The sequence below is a fragment of the Melanotaenia boesemani genome, chromosome 22, assembly GCF_017639745.1.
Source record: "Melanotaenia boesemani isolate fMelBoe1 chromosome 22, fMelBoe1.pri, whole genome shotgun sequence".
NCBI classification, from domain to species: Eukaryota; Metazoa; Chordata; class Actinopteri; order Atheriniformes; family Melanotaeniidae; genus Melanotaenia; species Melanotaenia boesemani.
The window spans coordinates 28,066,974-28,088,980 of record NC_055703.1 but is presented as its reverse complement, the minus strand read 5'-3'; the positions used below and the strand labels follow the sequence as shown (position 1 = coordinate 28,088,980).

Sequence of the window (22,007 nt, the reverse complement as noted above, 5' to 3'; positions counted from 1 at the left end):
TGGACCTTTAAACTGTGGAAGTGGCAGAGACTTAAGCACCGTTTCCAGCGATGGGTCGGGTGCAGGTTTTTGTGTTTCGACATGCGAAACCTGGGAAGGGAACCTTAATATCTGACCCTTCCTTCTTTGTTGGGATCCTTCTGTTGATGTACCAATCGAACTGACTCGACCCAAAAGGGTGGAGTTTGACACACTGCAATCCACTGATTGGTTGAGAGAAAGTCACTTCCCGTGTGACTTGGTATAAAACTTGCTTAGAGCAACAGATTTTCTTTTTTATTAAATCTCAGTTTAAAATGGCGTCACAAAGCACCACTAAGAAGAAAGAACACAAACTGGGGGATGACCTCCGTTGGTTGTGTTTTGGTTCTAAGGAAGGTGCTGCGACGGCGTCATGCTGTTACGTAGCCGAGGCACCTCGCTATCCGGCTGATGCTCCACCTCTCAGGTAAGTTTACAAACCATATCTGCATCGTAACCGTCCTGACCTGTACCTGCTGGTGGAAACTGGTGGAAACGAGGCTTTACAGGGACTCCAGCTGGATCTGATTGTGGATTGCTGCTAAGCGAATGTCACAATTATGAGGATTCTGCAGTTGATTCGTGATCAGATCAGCAGCAGCAAATGTTTTATCTTTTTAAGTTGTTTCTTTACCTTGGGTTTTTCTAAATCATCTGTGTGTTTTAAGCTCATTGTTTTGTTGTCTTTGGGTGAGAAATCCTGTAACAGCGACCGGATCGCACCGACTGCTGGGTCACGTTGTTGCAGGTCGAGGTTCAGGCCCCGCCTTCGTTCTGCCCGGCGTTCTGGGAGTTTTCTCATGAAAAATGGGAGAATTCAGCCAGAGTTTGTCATCATCTGCAGAGCGGGGGGCCAGGCCAGCAGCAGCAACGCTCTTGTAAACCAGCATCTGTAATGGTTTCCACTTCTCTAAGCACTTCAGGGCTGAGCTCCCCTAAACTCGAACCCCCAGCTCATTCAGCAGCCCCCCCCCCCCCCCCAACTGAGCATGTGCAACTCTCTCCACATTGGTATAATTGGCGGGCAAAAAACCAAAGTGATGATTCAATACTTCAGAGATTTATGGAAGCCTAATCTTGATCAGTGCTACACAATGAGGGTTTGTGTTTTAGGAGCCTCCCTTTGACACCACCCAGCAGGAAACGTGTGAACAAAAACAGAACTCAAAGTTTCTGCTCCTATCTGAGCAGGAAGTTGCACAATAAAAGGTTTATTATAAGTTAAGAAGCACTTACTGACTGATTCGGAGGGGTCTGGTTTTCTGCTGCCTCCTCTCAAGCTCCCACTCGACTCAACTGAAAGCAGTTCATTCATCAGGTCATTACAACAGCCACAGTCACATCAGATAATCTCTTAGCACCAATGAAACGTTATGAAACACTTTCAGTCGCATCATTGTTGTAGTTTGTCCTTGTTTTTCATCAGCTAACAGCAGACTTTTAAACCTGGAACGAACCTGAGCGATTTTTCGTTCTTCAAAGTTCAACAAAGAAAAATAAGCTGTCAAAGAGCAGAAATTAAAGGTTGATGCCGTAGTTGCTGTAAGATTTCCAGGGAATCTCCAGAGTTTCTCAGATCATCAGGTTTTTCTGCCAAGCTGGCGTTCACACCAAACTTCTGTCACTGTGTCTAAGTTCCCTTATATCCCTGTTCCTAAATGCGAAGGAAATTCAGAGCATTTCTCCTGAAGGACCGGCAAAGACAGAGGGACACCCTGGACAGAGGGACACCCTGGACAGAGGGACACCCTGGACAGAGGGATTCCCCCGGGTTTCTAAGTTCCATCAGCTACATGGATGTTGCTTCAGAAACAGATTTATACTCTAAAAGGAAATGTGGGCTTTGGAGGATTAAAGTACCCTTACAGAAAAACCTTATTTGATTCACATTAAAAACCTTTGATTTACAGGTGAACCACATGTGACTCACATGTGAACCACAAATGAAAAACATGTGAAACAAATGTGAACCACATATGTGAAGTGCATGCTTCACATATGTGACTTACATGTTATTCACATGCAGAAAACATTAAAAACATGTGATCATCATGTGAAACACATGCTTCACATGTTCTTCTTCACACATATCTCATATGAAAAGATCCCAAAACCCAACCCACATGTGCATAAACATGTGGACCACATGTTTTTTTTTTCTGTATTTCTGTCCCACTGCTTTAATAAAGTCTGCAGCCTGTTTCCTTCAATATTTCAGAGGTTTTCATTCTGAAATAATTTTTAAGGATTTATTTAAAACACCTGACAAACATGGACTTTGTTCTGACTTTGCAAGTTATTTAAACTTAACAGTTTTTCTTCCTCTATGCACCTAAAAACAGGTCTGAGATGATTCTGAACTTAAAATCTTCTAGAAATGTTATCAGGAAAAAGAGAAATACTGAAGATGAAAAATTCATTGTCTCCTCTGGTAAAAGTGAAACTTGCTGGATGAGTAACCGGCAAACATTCAGCAAACACAGGGACTCACTGGTGATCTGGCGAGAGACGGGGAGACTCTCCTCCGATCCGGCATACGCACTGATCAAAACATCGTAGTCCACATCTGGACTCAGGTCTGAGATGGTGGTCCTGGTCACAGATGGAGGCAGAGAAAATTCTCTTGTTACTTCTGCATGAGAGGAAAAAAAAAAAGAATCGGGAAACTTTTACAATACTGTTTCTCCGAGAATAAAAACAGGTTTAAAAGAAAGAAACAGACATGGATGGAAAACGTTCTGAGTTTAATCAAAAATTTTACCCAAATCCTGGAATTACTCTACTTTAAATTAGCTGAGAGATTTAAAAGATGCAGCTTCACTGATGACGATTAAATGTTAAAAAAAAACTCATTTACTGGATGGAAACAGAAACCAAACTTTAATAAAAAATCATCAATTTAAGTGTCAAACTTTCCACTTTCAGCTGTAAGGAGATTAAATCGGAACTTCACGTGAGCCGTTTAACGTGAAAACAGATCAATGTCTAAATAAAATGAATGATCATTTTTGTGGCTTTACAAGCGTTTTAGCCAACAGAAGATTTATCTGGCAACACTTCTGTGGTGTCATGATAAAGCAAGATTTTGAATAAAACATAGATTTGGGGGTGTAGCTAATGTCGTTTAGTTTAAAATGGACTTTAGTTAATTACAGTTTATTTGTATAACAGCGATTCGCAAGGCTGTCCTCCACATGGGACAGTCTGTCCAACGTCACGTTTTAGACTAAACCCAAACAGGAAGTGATGTCGCTGCATCTGCACACTTCGAAGTGTGTAGACTGTAGTGCCCTCTGTTTGAGGCCAAACGAAGTGCGGCTTTGAAGGCTCCTTCTAACTCTGAACTGGGACAGGACTTCACGCACCGCGATGACGTATGTAGCCGACAAACCCGCACTTGGAAGTGTGCAGACGCTGAACTGGGACACACATTTTGACAGAACATGACGTCATATCTCCAAAGTTACGCCCAATTCTTTTTTTCAGACTTTCCAGTAGTTCGTAAAATAAAAAGGGATTGGGTTCGTGGAGACTTGTCTCTGTTTTATTTTATGTCTGAAGAAGGCAGGCACCCGAAACTTGGCTTCATTCATTTTTCTGGAGCTCCTGGTCGGATGTTTCCGTCCAGCCGCCAGCGCTACTCGTCTGGGATGAGCCTGGTATCTTCACCTGTTTATTAACATTTTTTAACCCTGAATTTCCTTTTATTCAAACTCAAAGAGGAAAAACCTGAAAATAGGAAAGTCTCCAGTTCTGAAAAGTTTACCACATATAATCCAATAAATCCTGGCTAATATCGCTCCCGCCTTTTATTTGTTCATTTATTTATTTTCTACTTTTAACTTTGAAGACTGCTTGGTAAGATTTGGTGGATCAGTCATTTAGGTTTAGGTAGCTCATCTACTTTGTTATAGGAATAAGACAACGAATGAAAACCCATGGTTTTAATTATAATAGATCCTCTCATTAACTCTACCATGTTAGGAAGAAGCAGACTTTAGACTCCCGGGAAAATAACTTCCACCCGTCCACAAACACCACAAACCCTGCTGCAGGTGAAAAGAAATGTAAATATTGTGATTATTATTGTCATTATTAGTCCTATTACTATTATTGTCTAATATAATGTGGTATAATTTAATGGCTCAACAACACAAAATAGATGTGTTACAATAATATAAAACCATTCAGTACCAACCACAACCTGAGCAACCTAAACGACGGATTGTGTTCAGGTTGAAGGTCAGTTTTTACCACTAAAAGACAAAGTTTATGGAAAATGAAGGAAACTCATCCTCATCCTGCAGCCATCTTACTTGTTAAAGCAGGAAAAGTACAGCCGGGATAAATGTGGTTAACGACGGCTGAGTTCCATATAGTTACCCTGTGAGCTGACTTCCTCTCAGCTAAATGGAACGCAGCCATCGTTAACGGCGAGGGTCACAGCTGAGCTGTTCCTGCTAATAAAAAGTCTTAATATCTGCATAAAACTACATCATGTGCTGCACACTGTTTTTTATACAGCACAATTTACTTTTTATTTTTTAAAATCAGAGCCAGACCACTTTAATCTGTGGTTCCAGATCTGGTTTTGGGTTTTATTGTTGATAAAAAATATATCATGGAAGTCACATATTATTGTTAGAAAAACAAAAACAGCTAAAACAGTTGCTATGTTACCTGAAGTAGAGGACTTGTTGGACAATAATGATCCATATCTTTTATAATATTCTTTGGTTGTTTCATATCTTATGGCACTGACGTTTGGGGAACTACGTATAAAACATCCATTAATCCGGTTTTCATTTTACAAAAACAGAGCAATAAGAACCAGTCGAATGATTTAGGATCCATATCGTCCATTATTTATGGTTAGTTACTAAAATGTGATTATCTTATTTACAGTATTTTAAAGCTTATAGGAAATATTTAAAAAAGGAAGTCATGATTTATAAGGGTGCGAGACATTTATAAAACCCTGAGTTAGAAGTAAAATGGGTGTGTTTGTGTGTACGGAGTTGGTTTATTCTACAATCTGGATAAAGAAACTAAAGAAGCAAAATCAATTACTGTGTTTTAAAAGATCATTTTAAGAGTCAGAGCATGAAGCGGTGCTGACGCAGCGTCCCAGAATAAAAAGGTAGTTTAGTGGTTTCTGCAGCACGACGACGTCTCCAGGAATGAACATAATAAATGTGGCCTTTTTTTTTTTTTTTAGGGCCAGAAAGTTTCATACTGCTGCTTGAAGAGGTTGAGCGTAGTCTAAGATGAACAGATGAAAGGCTTTTAAACACATGATGGCGGGGTCGAGTTTTCCTACCGTCTCCTGAACCCAGCCAACCCTAATAAATCTAATTCAGAGTGAAAAAGGTTCAGATAGGACTTTAAAGTGTAATCTCACCAGAATCAGGATTTATCTCTGAGCATGCCCAGAACTAAAACACATGAAGGACGCGTTCCTTTTCGCTTGCTTTAAAAGAGGAATGCGGCCGATGTTACTGAAGCTGCTCTTTTAAAAAGCATTTCAGCTGTTGGAGGCGGAGTCTGACAGATGTGTTAAACTAACAGCAACTGTTTGCTGCGACAGCAACGCAGCCAGCAGATAATTACACGCAGCCACTCAATCATGTTTTTATGCTTAGCATGAAAGCTCCTGCAGCTCAACGCATGTCTGCAGAAATCCTGATAATTGTGGGGAATGTTGAGTCTCTCCAGGCGGAGTGACGTCTTTTTAACCCGATACAGGACAGAACTTGCAGCTCTAATAAGCACCCACCTGAGTCTGCGGTCACTTGTATTCTGTAGCCTTGTATCCTCGACTGCGGTCGACTCCAGATCATCTGCACTGTGTTTTCATTTAAAATCTTAAACCTCAGGTCTGTTGGGGGGTCCACTGCGAAGAGAAAACATGGCACCGTTAATCTGTTAGCAGGAGATGATGCTGAACACAGATGGTTTTTCCAACAGTCAACACTTCCAGGAGGACGTTAGAGCAATTCACTGTTGGAGGAAACACAGAACGACAATGACAGACAACAAACAACAACAAACAACAACAAACAACAACGACACAGCTGTCCTTTAAACCGGCGGGAAACTCAGGAAGCAGGCGAAGGTCAAACTCAATCCACCGACCCAGAACCATCCTTTATTATTCAATTCTCCACAATATTCTTTAAAAAAACTGTTTAATATTTTTAAAAAATTAAGATTTCATATTTTCTTTTTCATGTACATGTACAGAAAGACTCATTTTTCCCAGAATTCCATGAAAACTGCTCATTTAAACAAACATTAAAGCCTCAACATGGAAAAACTGGTATGTGCTGCTCGTTGGATTTTCTGTTAAATAAAAACAGTGATTATTTGATTTTAAAATAAAAACTAGAAATGAACCATGAGGTGTTAAAATGGAATTAATAAAAACATTAAATGGCTTGATGTGGTTTCAAAGTTTGCAGAACAGTCTAATTTTACCGTATTTCCAGACAGGAAGTGGCGGTTATCGTGGACGAATCACGGTGAGGCTCCGTGGTGGGAGGGACTTACGTAGTCAACAGGTTTGTGTCATGGGCGTAGACTGTATATAAAAGATGGGCGGAGCCTCATGACGTTACCCGTAGGTTTCTAAAGGGCAAACGTGAAGTTTGTTGGGCGGTTCCTATTGTCGCCATCTTGGTGGCGTCACACCTGCTGTCGCTCCCGGAAAATACAAAAATGGGCAAAGTGGTGGAGCTGAGAGGGCGGCTGTGAGCGTGGGGGTGGATGATTGACGACTATCAAACTCCAAGCTAACAGTAGCTAAGAGCTAACTGAGCCAACTTGGATCTAACCTAAGCTAACTGGCTAATGAAGGTAGGCAGGCTAAAACTAAGGCGCGCTGTTAGCCGGCTAAAAACCACGTTTGTGCTACACTCTCCCTTCTTACCGTGGATATTGGATACCTGTCAATCAAAAGGACACGCCCCTAATTATGCCAAATTTCAAGATTAAATAACATCCAAATGAATGAGTTAAAAAAAATTCACCCCCCTCACAGTTGTCATGAAGGTAAACTTGACCTTTTAATCCTAAAATGGATTTTTGTACCAGGCTTTAAACATGTTTATTTCTGCTGTGAAGTTGGCCTTTTTAACATGGGAGTCTATGGAGATTTGCGCTGTTTTGGAGCCCCTAGTGGACGAGGGGGGAACTGCAGTTTTTTGCACTTCGCAGAGGCGTCACATTTTACCGGAGCAGGTTGCCACTTGGTCATGGGGGTTTTTCCACCAATATTTCCAGGAATTTCATTACTTGGATATTTTTTAGCATAAAAGTATGACGACATGTAAACACGTATGTTAACGTGATTTTGGATTTTGGAAGAACTTGGACGGATTGTCCTAAAAAAAAGGTATATTAATGGAGCGGAGCTGCTATTAGGCAGCATGTAGGAGGGTCATAGACCTTAAAATAAATAAGCATACGTTCTAATTCATGTGCAGCCCGAGGAGGATCCTGCGCTGGATGCCACAACGTTTACAGGTGGGGTTAAGTAAGGAGTAAACAAAGTAAAACCAAGAGTTGGAAATTCATTCTGTAAATTAAGGCAGCAGAAGAATCACCGTCAAAAGCTGGTACGTCCCTACCGGTAAGTTCAGAACGTTAGAGCTCAGTTTGGATCAGGACTTACCCACGATAGAGTCACTACAGAAGGTAGAGCTTAGTCCGCACCACACACTACCTACACACTACCTACACACTACCTGCACACTACCTGCACACTACACACTACCTACACACTACCTACACACTACACACTACCTACACACTACCTACACACTACCTACACACTACACACTACAAACACACTACCTACACACTACCTACACACTACACACTACCTACACACTACCTGCACACTACACACTACCTACACACTACCTACACACTACCCACACACTACCTACACACTACACACTACCTACACACTACCTACACACTACACACTACCTACACACTACACACTACCTACACACTACCTACACACTACACACTACCTACACACTACCTATACACCACCTACACACTACCTACACACTACCTACACACCACCTACACACTACCTACACACCACCTACATACTACACACTACCTACACACTACACACTACCTACACACCATTTACACACTACACACTACCTACACACTACACACTACCTACACGGCACCTACACACTACACAGTACCTACACACTACACACTACCTACACACCACCTACACACTACACACTACCTACACACTACCTACACACCATCTACACACTACCTACACACTACACACTACCTACACACTACACACTACCTACTCACTACCTACACACTACACACTACCTACACACCATCTACACACTACACACTACCTACACACCACCTACACACTACCCACTACCTACACACTACACACCACCTACACACTACACACTACCTACACACTACACACTACCTACACACTACACACTACCTACACACCACCTACACACTACACACTACCTACACACCACCTACACACTACACACTACCTACACACCACCTACACACTACACACTACACACCACCTTCACACTACACACTACCTACACACTACCTACACACCACCTACACACTACACACTACCTACACACTACACACTACCTACACACTACACACCGCCTACACACAACCTACACACTACCTACACACCATCTACACACTACACACTACCTACACACTACCTACACACTACACACTACACACTACCTACACACTACACACTACCTACACACTACACACTACCTACACACCATCTACACACTACCTACACACCATCTACACACTACACACTACCTACACACTACACACTACCTACACACTACACACTACCTACACACTACACACTACCTACACACCACCTACACACTACCTACACACCACCTACACACTACACACTACCTACACACTATCTACACACTACACACTACCTACACACTACCTACACACTACACACTACCTACACACTACCTACACACTACCTACACACTACCTACACACTACACACTACCTACACACTACACACTACCTACACACTACCTACACACTACCTACACACTACCTACACACTACACACTACCTACACACTACACACTACCTACACACTACACACTACCTACACACCATCTACACACTACACACTACCTACACACCACCTACACACTACACACTACCTACACACTACACACCACCTACACACTACACACTACCTACACACTACACACCACCTACACACTACACACTACCTACACACCACCTACACACTACCTACACACCACCTACACACTACACACTACCTACACACTACACACTACCTACACACCACCTACACACTACACACTACCTACACACCACCTACACACTACACACTACCTACACACTACACACCACCTTCACACTACACACTACCTACACACTACACACTACCTACACACTACACACTACCTACACACCATCTACACACTACACACTACCTACACACTACACACCACCTTCACACTACACACTACCTACACACTACCTACACACCACCTACACACTACACACTACCTACACACTACACACTACCTACACACTACACACTACCTACACACTACCTACACACTACCTACACACTACCTACACACTACCTACACACTACACACTACCTACACACCATCTACACACTACACACTACCTACACACTACACACTACCTACACACTACCTACACACTATCTACACACTACACACTACCTACACACCATCTACACACTACAAACTACCTACACACTACACACTACCTACACACCATCTACACACTACAAACTACCTACACACTACACACTACCTACACACTACCTACACACTACACACTACCTACACACCACCTACACACTACACACTACCTACACACCACCTACACACTACACACTACCTACATACTACACACTACCTACACACTACCTACACACTACACACTACCTACACACTACACACTACCTACACACTACCTACACACCATCTACACACTACACACTACCTACACACTACACACTACCTACACACTACACACTACCTACACACTACCTACACACTACACACTACCTACACACTACCTACACACTACACACTACCTACACACTACCTACACACTACACACTACCTACACACTACCTACACACTACACACTACCTACACACTACCTACACACTACACACTACCTACACACTACCTACACACTACCTACACACCATCTACACACTACACACTACCTACACACCATCTACACACTACACACTACCTACACACCATCTACACACTACACACTACCTACACACTACCTACACACTACACACTACCTACACACTACCTACACACTACACACTACCTACACACTACCTACACACCATCTACACACTACACACTACCTACACACTACACACTACCTACACACTACACACTACCTACACACTACACACTACCTACACACTACACACTACCTACACACTACCTACACACCATCTACACACTACACACTACCTACACACTACACACTACCTACACACTACACACTACCTACACACTACCTACACACCATCTACACACTACACACTACCTACACACCATCTACACACTACACACTACCTACACACTACCTACACACTACACACTACCTACACACTACACACTACCTACACACTACACACTACCTACACACTACCTACACACCATCTACACACTACACACTACCTACACACTACACACTACCTACACACTACACACTACCTACACACTACACACTACCTACACACTACCTACACACCATCTACACACTACACACTACCTACACACTACACACTACCTACACACTACACACTACCTACACACTACACACTACCTACACACTACACACTACCTACACACTACACACTACCTACACACTACCTACACACCATCTACACACTACACACTACCTACACACTACACACTACCTACACACTACACACTACCTACACACTACCTACACACCATCTACACACTACACACTACCTACACACTACCTACACACTACACACTACCTACACACTACACACTACCTACACACTACACACTACCTACACACTACCTACACACCATCTACACACTACACACTACCTACACACTACACACTACCTACACACTACCTACACACTACACACTACCTACACACTACCTACACACTACCTTCCAGTGCACTCATGTAAGTGCGCGGTTTGAGACACTCACAGTGGCTAAGATGTTAAAATTGCCGTTAAGTGTGCAGAAAAAGCAGATGCAGGTTTATAAAAACAAACTGAAACGCGTGAGGTCTGCACGGAAGTCAGGCTGGATGAAAAAACTTTATTTTTTCATATCCTGAGTTGTCAGCTGGTCGGACATTCTTCCAGACTCTGTCGTTCCAGTTTCTGACTCAAATTCATGCTGAATGTCGTCTTTAGTAAATACGCATAAAGATCCTGGACGTCATCGTACATCCACGTCTCATAGCTTCCATTTTTCAAAATGCTTTAAACATGGAGTCAAGATCTTAGAAGTAAAATTAGTGTTGGATTAAAGGGGAAGTGAGGAACACCGCAGGTATGATCCACCAATCAGAGCTCTACTCAGGAACAGCCAGGAATCCGAAAAGCCTTCCCCTCCATTAGGTGAGCGGGAAGGTTTTTCTACCCGGGTAACGTAGGTGGAAATGTGCCGAGGTTTTTTAAGTCCTGGGTAAATGAAAGAAGTTCCAGCCGTGGAAAAGCAGCTGTGGTCGGGCAGAGCGCCAACTGTTAGCCCATCATTTTCTACGAACTAAATCTACATAATGTCTTCGGAACGTTCCTGGGAAATGATTCCTGACTTGGCAAAGCAAAGCCTGCCATCCACAGAAATCTCTGCAGGGACGTTGTCTGAAGCGGGAGGACGAGAGTAAAATCACTTTGGAAAATTCAAACCAGCTTTTTTTCTGTTTGTATTTTAGTGATTTAACTTTTTGTTCTTTAAGCTATAAAAACCAAATCAAGTCATTTTCTAATTTCCATTCATTCAAACTTAAAAAAAATAAAAATCTTATTTTAAAACAAAAAGGCCCTTTTTTTGTTCTTTTAAATTCTCACGTCATAAAAACAACGAGCAGGTCGGATAATCAGACTAACAAATCTCTGGCTCGATATCTGCTTTATTTTACTTTCCAGTTTTAAAATGTTTGAAACCGGGATATTTTGGCCCGTCTGCTTCCGTAGACGCCGGCCTGGCCGGTGATGGTTGGATTAAAAGCTTCCTGTCAGTGAACCAACATGGACGACCACAGTTCGTCCATGACCTCAATCCAACTCACCACGCCAAACTGACAGATTATACAATGGATGAAGATCCGAGCATCGCCTTCTTCGGCTCCATTGCAAACCTCGTAAAAGACGTACACGATGTTGTGCCGACACGTGTACGTCTTTTCTGCTGTTTCATCTGCACCACAGGTTCTTAAACTACTTCAATCCAGAATACTTTTACTGCTCATTTGTCACTTAAATCTTCATCCATCTTTGTTAGAAATCCATCATTTTCCACTTTAAACTAGTTTAAGAACCAACAATGTTAGCTAGCAGACGAGAAAACAGAAGTGTGATTCCAGCACGGACGATCGTGCACGTGTACATGAAAAGTTGTTGAAAACAACTTGCGGACAAAAAGGTTTCCATGTACACACGGGACCACAGATTGGTTCTTAAATATTTTAAAACGATATTCTTCAGGTTGGGGTGGAGGGTTAGCTTCCTGCAGCCTGTATGCTAAGCTAGCTAAAAGTAACTGGTTAACTCATCTCAAAGACACGCTCAGTTTTAAAGGCTTAAACCTGTCAGAGCTAGCTTAGACATGAGGTTAGCGTGAGTAAACGTGCAGCTAATCTGTTTCTATCTTCATTTAAAGCTAAATCAGAAGTACTTCTTTTAAAATGGACATCCCTCAGAGTCGACAAATCCCACAAAAAGTTTCCAAATATGATGCTGTGACTGAAGTGGGGATTGTTTTCAGCAGCGGATGGATCAAGTTTGGAGTTCTGGTAAATAAAATGAGTAAAATCTTCTGTCCATGTTTATCATGATGCTAATTTATCTCAGAAAGATTTCAGTCGAGTTGATTTTGGCCTTTTTGTGGGATTTGTTGACCGAATTGTTTTTGTTCCTTCTAACTTCCATCACTGAGCTGTGACTAGTTTACCTTCTGCTTTAAACAAACCTCATCTAATTCTTTTCATGCTGGCTGGAGAGCAGCTTCTCATGGATGCAAACGATTTCATTTTCTCAGAAAGTTACAAACATAAACGGATAAAATCTCAGATAATCTAGCTATAGGGTCGAGACCATCAACGAACCACCAACCAGTGTGAGCGTGAAGAGTATCACTGTAAAATATTGTCATAAAGCCGAGACTCTGGGTCCAAAGACCTGGTCAAGGTTTGACTGAAGGATGACAGGACGTCAGAAATGGAGGAACCACCAACCTGGGAAGCATTTCATGGTCTGCAGGCCGCTGCTTCCGTTTCCAAACGGGTCAGAACCAAAAACGACCCGAATCCACATTTTAAAGCGTCGCTTCGAAGCTTTTAACGAAACTCGAAACTGATTTTATTCAGATATTTTTCTCCTAAACACAACTTTTTATAGTTTCTATCCTTCCTGTGTTTTTATGATTGTCTTCAGGGTGTTTGAAGCCTTAACTTCGGCCCCAGCATGTCAAACTATTCCAAGCAGCACAACGTCTACGACCGCCTTGCTGGCCCGTGACCCCTCTAGGCAGCGAAGGGCCCTGCTGGGACACTAAAGACGGAGGGTCGCAGGAGGTCAGGAAGAAGAGGAAGATTGTTCAACTGCGCTCTCCTCTTCTTCCTCTTCTTCCTCTCTGCTCAAAGTCCAGAGCTGCAGAGGATCCAGTTTCCTCTTCTAACCTCTAAAACTTCTGGAAAAATAATGTGAAACTCATTTTGTCTTTCCGTTCTGCCAGAAGAGGACGTAGAGAGGAAAGTTGTCCAGGTGCCGGGTTTCTTTTTTTCCCTCTTTTCTTGGGTGGGGGTGGGGAGTTGCTATCTAGTATAAAATAAAGAAGAATTTAGCAAGGGCGCCTCCTTTCGGAAGAAATAAGACTAGAGTTGTTCCTTCTCCTGCAGCTTCATATGGAAAGCATCAGAAACAATAAATAAATGCCCCCCTCCTCTCGCTAAAGCTGAAGTATTTCTAACCTTAGAAATTATTTCCAGACTGCGTCTGGCTGTTTTAAGCTGAAGTTGATCCTTTTAAAAAAGAAATTCTCACATATTTGACCTCAGAGAAAAAAATGAAGCTGGAGGAACAAATAATACAAACAAATCAATTGACAGCACACGTTTGCTTTAGCTTTGTCATTTCTTTATTCAGACTAGTGATCGGCCACAGATTGTAAAGGCAGAGAGAAGGCAGAGGTGTTGGAAGAGGAGCTGGAAGTCAGATGAGCTGGATCAAAGCGAGGAGGAGGATGAAGAGGAGGGAGGTTTTACCTTGTTCCTGGGCTTGAGAGGAGGCCAGCAGCAGCGCCAGGAGGGCAGCCGCCGCCAGAAACACCCTGCTCTGCATCTTCAGCTCCTCCAGCTCAGCAGCACATGCAGCAAGCTGGAGAGGAACGAAGGAGGTTAGAAGTTCAGCAAAATCTGCGCTTTAAAATGTCACTGTGCCATCTTTTAAACCTTCTTTTCTGGAAACGCAGCTTGAAAATGGGAGAAACGTTTTTATAAAGTCATTTCCTACTAAATCTACTTTTAAAAGAACAACTTCCACCAACGAGGACATTATTACAACACATGCTGAATATCTAAAGTAAAAAAAAAAAAAACATCCAGTATCCCGCAGCTTAAAACAACTACATTCGGTTTATTTGAACGGAAACCTGAAGGCGCGTTAGAATCCGTTTCTCTTTTCTGGTGCAGCTCAATTTTCTGTTGCATTTGTTCTGCAGAAAATCCAGCAAAGAGTTCAATATTTCCAACGGATGAGATACAGCCACTATAATAGACACGAAGTATTTCCACAGTTCCGAAAAACAGAATGAAAGCCTGGCGCGCTGCGTAATTACGCACCGTAGAGCCGAGAAATGTTCCAGTTTCTTAAAATAATCCGCGCAAATGTGACTGTAGATATGTAGGAATTTCTGCTTCTACGTTTAAATGAAGTTTTACAAATTATTCATCTAAATGGAAGAGGGGGATAAAATGCTGGACTGACCTATGGAGCAAACTCCTAATTTCTTTAGTTTTAAGAGAAAAGAATAATAATAATAATAATTCAAAAAAAGGTTTAAGCCACTTCTGTGTAGAGCCCCTGCCTGAGAAAAGAGAGACTGAGGTGGTCCGATGTTGAAGTCCAAGAGCTCTGCGGGTTTGGGGTTCCCAGACGCGTCCACGAGCTTCTTTCCAAGTGGGAAGAGTCCCCACACAGTCCGCTACTTAACAGGGGGGCTGCTCCCAGCTCAGCCTGCCCCGCCGGGAACGCTTACGACATCCAGCTGGGCCAAAAAGTGATGCGTAACCTCTGAACAGACTCAAACACGCGCACCAACTGACACACTCGGAAACTTTTACATAGTTTTCTGCATTCCTTTGCGGTGATGGAGGGCTCCTGTGCGCCTCGGCCTCCTCCTGGAGACAGCAGGGATCAGCGCAGAGACGCTGTCTGGGAGTTTATCCCTCTTCTCGCTTACACAAACAACAGAGCAGTAAAGTAAAGCGTTTCCCCGTGAATGCGTCATTCTGGATGTCAAGTCCGGAGCGGGAGTCTGGTCCCAGCAGCAGGGGTCCACAAGGCAGCGCCGGACTCAACCAGGGGGTCCTGATGGAGACTAAAGGACCTGGTTGTGATATGAGTCAAGTTTTACACTCAGCCTGAATTACAGCTCAGATTTAATTAATGAGTCATAATAACCTAAAACACGTCAGTGAGATTAAACGTCATGTCCTCGCGCCAGAAACGGAAACCTGTGACATTGTCTCAACCCTCGGGTCCAGGTTTCACTCTGACAGCTTACCTGTGAGGGGATCTCGCGCCCCCTTGCGGCTGCAGCTCAGCTGGACTTCATGGCGCTGCACGGCGACATGCACGCGCCCGTTCCTGGTTTCCAACGGAGCTCGCGCTGTTTTCTCTGCGCGCTGATATGTGTTGTTTACAAGTAGATATTTGGCAGCTCAGCTGATTTCCAGAGACGTGATGGGAGTGGACTGACAGCAGAACCGGCTCGCGGCGGTTTCCCCCAACAACCAGTCCAAAGGTGGTGGTGGTGGTGGTGGGGGTCCCAATTAAACCTCCACACTTTCTCTCTGCGCAGAATCAAAGGTCCCATCATGATGTAATTATTTGCACCTGGACGTGGTCACGTGTTCGCCTTGGAGCTGCGGGTGGAGGTGGTTTCTGTGGCACTGCTGCCCTCTAGCGGCGGGTGGAGGTGGTTTCTGTGGCACTGCTGCCCTCTAGCGGCGGGTGGAGGTGGTTTCTGTGGCACTGCTGCCCTCTAGCGGCGGGTGGAGGTGGTTTCTGTGGCACTGCTGCCCTCTAGCGGCGGGTGGAGGTGGTTTCTGTGGCACTGACAGCGTCCATCTTTTGGCCATTAACAAGCTTTTTATTAATTCTACTTCTAATAAAAACGGATTTTTACTGAAGATCACTTTTTAGGAGGAGAAGCTGAAGTTTTCTCATTCAGAACTCCAATAAATTAATGGATTAATCTGTTCAGGTTTCATTTCTTCTTGCTGCTGGCAGCTGAAATCATTTTATTATTAGTTGTCAGACAGGTCTTCAGGGAAGACGTTTAACCGTCCAACGCTTTGGATGAAACTTCATCTCACGTTTCTTTGGTTTCCACGTCACAACATAAGGCATTAAATATTATTCAGCCTATGTAACAGGTGATGATATATAAAAACTAGAAATAATTTCCACCAGATTTCATGTCTTTATTTCATCCTTTCCATCTTTATGCGAGTGATGTGGAAGTTGGGCTCATCGCTGTGGCTGATTTCCTGGATTCATCCTCTTCCTCCTTCTTCTCAACCAGCTGGATACGGAACAGAAACTGGTCATTTATTAAAAATAAATGAGTGAAAACAGATGTTTGTCATTACAAACTACATGAAGTTTTCTGTTGAAATAAACTGAATCTGCATGTTTTTATCTCCAGACGTCATGAATGAAGAACGGTCACTGGTCCAGGTCTTCTCCGTCCATCCTTCCTCCGTTCCTCATGCTGAAGACATCACAAGCGCCACTAATCCAGACTTCCTGGAAGTTTCTGGGTTAGCTGATGATCAATAATCGATGGCTTCATTTCTAAGCCAGATGTGGGAGGGGCCAAAGAGAGTTCAATAAAAAGACGCGATGTTCGTACTTGGGAGATGTTGGTGGGCATTTTCCTCCACCTGGGAGCTGATAAAAGGTCTCAGTGAAGCGCTTTGGTCTCGTAGGTGAAGCAGGAATAAACCTGGCCTCAGTCTAAATTTAACTTCTCACCTTTACAGGTGCTCCTCGTCTTCCACGTGTACACAGGAAAGCTGGAAGGAAGATTTACTGAAACCGCAGGTTAAAAGCCAATAAAAGCATTTCTGGGTCGGATTAAAGGAAGAATCAGAGCGTCACACAGATGTTGGTCATGAGAGGTATCTTCTGTTTATTGATCCCCAGGTACAAGAAATAACTTATCTCATGAAATGAAGCAACATCACAGCAGACAGGAAACACGCAGACGGAGGAACATCATCTGTTTCTACAGTATGGAGGTAAACAGCTGGAGCAGGAGTCAGTCCTTCTTCTGGGGGAACGCCGCCTTCACCAGTTCATACACAACATAGCCGGCTCCTGCAGGACAAGGTAGCAGCAGTCAGAGGAGGCTTCTCCCAAACCCACCTTCACCCTCTGTACCCTCCCCGCCCGTCGCTTAGCTTTCAAACAGATTAATGAGTTGAGCCTGGTTTATTTTCTCCATCACACTGTGGCTGGAAGATAAACCTTTAGTTAAAGTGTAGCTCCGCCCCCTTCTTTCTGCGTAACTCCACCCACTGACAAAGTTTGAAAAATGCCAGAAACTGCAGGGTTGGGGTGGGAGGTGTGGGGTGATCAGGGGGTGGAGAGTGGGTGGGTCGGGATGCACAGGCAGGAATGACTGACAGAAAGCAGCTTAGCTCACTACCAAGATGGAGATTCACCAAGCAGCTACGCCACAGAGCGTCTTTGATGAGGAAGACTTTCCCTCCTGAACCTCCTCAGCTCCACATGAACCAGGTGGTCCTGAACGTATCAGTGTGAGGCGTTAGCGCTGTTAGCTGTTAGCTGTTAGCCGTTAGCCGTTAGCTGTTAGCCGTTAGCTGCTGTTAGCTGCTGTCAGCAGCTCTGGAAAGCTGTGGAGACTCGCGGCAGGTTGTAGCAGCTGCAGGAAGAGCTGCTGGAAGTTGCTGCTGCTACGATTTGAGCTGCTGTCTGTCGCCAGATGAGGATCAGCAGGTAAAGAATAAAGTCCGGTTTTACTTTTACACCCTCAGAAGCACAAATCCGTCCCATCACAGGAACATTTCACCAGAAACTCTGTGGAAGAACAGAAGTCTGAAACTAAAAAATCTACACCAGCTAAGCTCACATCCCTTCATATGTGTTGGTGGGCGGGGCTTTCTATGCCTGCAAGGCGAGGCCCCGCCTACCTGCATTTAGAGGGCGGGTCTGTGGGTTTTTAAAAATTTTCTCGTGAAGTAGCGAAGCACCAGAACTGTTGCAGACCAGGGGTGCCCAAGTCCAGTCCTCAGGATCTACTGTCCTGCAAGTTTTAGATGCAACCCTTCTCCACATGAATCTAATGACCGTTACCAGGCGGCTGCAGAGCTGGATGACATGAGGAGGAGGAAGTGAGCCAACTGATCCAGGTGTGTTGGAGAAGGGTTGCATCTACAAATTCCACGATAGTAGATCAAGGACTGAACTTGGGCACCCCTGATCTACATCATGAAAAACAGAACCTGGTTTTACCCTGCAGGGGGCGCTATGAGCCATTTTATACCCACAAAATCCTGTTTTTTAAACAAGTTTAAAATACGAACTTCATTAAAAGTAAATGTGGTTTTCATCACAGTTTAGTAAAACTGTTGTTTACAGCTCAACATTGTAGGTGCACTAACCCTTTAGACCAGGGCTACTCAATTCGGTCCTACGAGGGCCGCAATCCAGCAGGTTTTCCATGTATTCATGCACCAACACACCTGAGTCAAATTAGGTGGCTCTAACAGCCAATCAGGTTCTACACAATAACTCATTAATTTGACTCAGGTGTGTTGGTGCAGGGATACATGGAAAACCTGCTGGACTGCGGCCCTCGTAGGACCGAATTGAGTAGCCCTGCTTTAGAGGCAAAGCAGGAGAAGCAGAGCTGAAATAATCAACTGGCCAATCAGGAAGTGGCTCGGCTGAATCCGATCTTCTGGATTATTATTATTATTATGCTCCTGCTCTGGTGTACGAAGAACTTCATGTCCATCACGAAACACGAACAATCAGTCTCCTCGTCGTCATTTCCAAGATGAAACCAACATCTCGCATTCAGCTTCCATCTCTTAACGCTCGTAAACTAGCCAGCTAGCTAGTTAGCTAGAGGAAGAAGCATGCAGCTAGCTAACTAGCTAACTAGCTAGCTGCATGCTTCTTCCTCTCCTGAAACAACATGTGCAGGAGTTTTCTAGATGGGGGGCTGTCTGCCTGCGGTGACTGAGAGAAGCTAAACTATGAAGAAAATGACATGTAGACGCTTTAAACGCCGCCGTATAAGTTTTTACTCGATGTTCGTGATATAGACATTTTATACAACGAGTATCCGATATACAGCCCAGCCCTTTAATCAATAAAACCCTCACGAAGTATTTTATAGCTTTATAGTCGGGTGGGACGTGTTCTCGTTAACGCAGACCATTATTAGCGAACTTCCTCTGCAGGGTTAAAAGATAAAGAAGCATCCTGGGCTGGTCCTGAAAGGGTTTTTCTAGAAACCCGAGCAGCAGGTGGAAGGTTTTCTCACCGAAGACGGTGAGGGTCATGGTGGCCCGGTACAGCAGAGCGTCGCCGCTGCCTCCCTTCAGATGGACCGGCATCCCGTTGTCCTCCTGCAGCACAAAGGAAGAGTCAAAAACGTCTCATCACATCTACGACGGTTCTGGATCCATTTTTACTGGAGCAGCTGCTGAACATGAAGCTCAGACATCATTTTCACACCTTCCACAATCTCTGTATGTTCAGGCTGTAGCAGCGTTACAGGAAGGCTAGCAGATCCTGGAAAATCGGCTCTGGCCAGCTTGAAAACACACCCTTCAGAAGTCCAAACCCCTCCAGGACCTGACAGACTCGCTAATCATCTTTCAGAAAGGGTGGGTGAAAACGGCTGGATGGTGATTTTTCACACGTCTCTATTTTTCTGTTGGAGCATTTAATTAATTAGCTGCAGTCGGGGTGTGAAGGGATTTAAGTCATCTAGAAAACTGCTCCTAGCTTCAACCAGCCAGAAAACACTAAATCACCCGCACACAGAAAATAAGACAATTTATCTGAACAAAAACCAGATTTCATAAAATTTCCTGATTTCTGAAAAAATGTAAAAAGTTAAAATGACTCATTTATTAGAAGAAGTTTGGTTTCAGTCTTTTTTAGGAGGTGTGTGGTCAGAACCCTGCAACACCTCCTACGGACTCTAAAGACCAGCATCTCTGATTCGGAGCCTGATTCTGCATCATAGTTCCTGAAAACCGCTTCATTATTTGCATGAAGTCCACAAACCCTGTCCACACCTTCCACACGTTTTTAAAACGTTTTAAACATCCATTTATCTGAGCTGTATCTTTTCCTTTTTCTTTGAGCTGATTTTAATACCTAGCAGCGTGGTGACACATTTATTTTATTCCGTTTAAAACTCAGTTTATTCTGTTTCTGCTCTTTAGTCTTTTATGTTTCATTCTTTTGAGTGTTTTCTTCCTGTTATTATTTATATAGGAGCCGAGCAGGAAACTGTGAGCAGCGTGGTGTTTGTTAGCAGTTCACCTGAAACACCTTCTGATTCTTCGGGACTTTGTTCTCCACCTGCCGGCGCGCAGAGCTGCAGATGCTCCGCCGCGCCACCTGCTGGAGCGCCTGCAAACAACAAGAAGCCAGCAAAGTCACCCAGAGAGAAAAAGGGGGCAGTTATCACCTCATATGACTTCTAAGAGATAAAAACAAATAAATATAAGGGCGAACACAGCAGCAAAAGCAGCTAAGATGCTAAACCAATGCTAACTTTCCCCAACGGACTCTAAACGATGCGGGACATGACCCTAGCTTGCTGTTCGAGGCTAAAATTAGCCGCATTTTCAGCGTATATCATCAGTTCCCGAGAAGATTCAACTAATTAATTTATTAAACGAGGTTTTAATGAGACTCAACATCACTGGTTCAAGTTGACTTACAATCATATGTCTGTACATCCTCGCTGTTACTTCTGTAAGCGGCACAAGGACACCGGAAGACTCTACTTCCGGTCTCAGCTTCTTCGGGCAGACTAATGGCGGACTGTGTTCGTGCAGCGCACTGTGCTGCCCCCTACAGGAACCTCCAACGAACGACACTGTAGAAAAATGATATCACTGGAAAGATCCTAACAATGTCAAAATAAAGCTGAACTTAGAGGCAGAATATTAACAAAATATCGAATTATTAGATTAAAAATCATTGAGTCACAAGATTTAAAGTTATTAGATAAAACCATTTTTTTTAATCTCGAGTCTTTATCTCATAATTACAGCTTTGAGTCTCATAACTGAGCTTTTATCTTACAATTATGAAACAGTCAATATTTTTAATTATCAAGTCATTTCAAGTGAATGAGCATCCATAAAAA

The 22,007-nt window shown here is 43.5% G+C and overlaps 2 protein-coding genes across 7 annotated transcripts in view; both read right to left on the bottom strand.

Moving 5' to 3' along the window:
- Positions 1-16,384, bottom strand: part of col12a1b (collagen, type XII, alpha 1b) — a 182,808-nt gene extending 166,424 nt beyond the window's left edge. For 4 of the 6 annotated variants that reach the window (XM_041976517.1, XM_041976512.1, XM_041976515.1 and 1 more), the window contains exons 1-6: positions 16,143-16,384; positions 15,344-15,965; positions 14,623-14,734; positions 5,798-5,914; positions 2,513-2,653; positions 1,258-1,317 (exon numbers count right to left, since the gene is read on the bottom strand). In XM_041976517.1, coding sequence (XP_041832451.1) covers positions 1,258-1,317; positions 2,513-2,653; positions 5,798-5,914; positions 14,623-14,698 — 394 coding nt within the window. In that variant the 5' untranslated portion in view covers positions 14,699-14,734; positions 15,344-15,965; positions 16,143-16,384. The remainder of the gene's footprint in view (positions 1-1,257; positions 1,318-2,512; positions 2,654-5,797; positions 5,915-14,622; positions 14,735-15,343; positions 15,966-16,142) is intronic. The other 2 variants (XM_041976513.1, XM_041976514.1) reach the window with 2 other exon arrangements.
- A 1,366-nt stretch (positions 16,385-17,750) lies between these two features.
- On the bottom strand, positions 17,751-21,662 carry LOC121634114 (cytochrome c oxidase subunit 7A2, mitochondrial-like). The gene is made up of 4 exons (XM_041976607.1): positions 21,577-21,662; positions 21,173-21,262; positions 20,160-20,244; positions 17,751-17,962 (listed from the first exon to the last, which is right to left on the bottom strand). Exons 1-4 carry the CDS (start codon positions 21,592-21,594, stop codon positions 17,904-17,906), a joined length of 252 nt encoding a protein of 83 aa, XP_041832541.1. The 5' UTR covers positions 21,595-21,662; the 3' UTR covers positions 17,751-17,903.
- Positions 21,663-22,007: the final 345 nt, after the last annotated feature.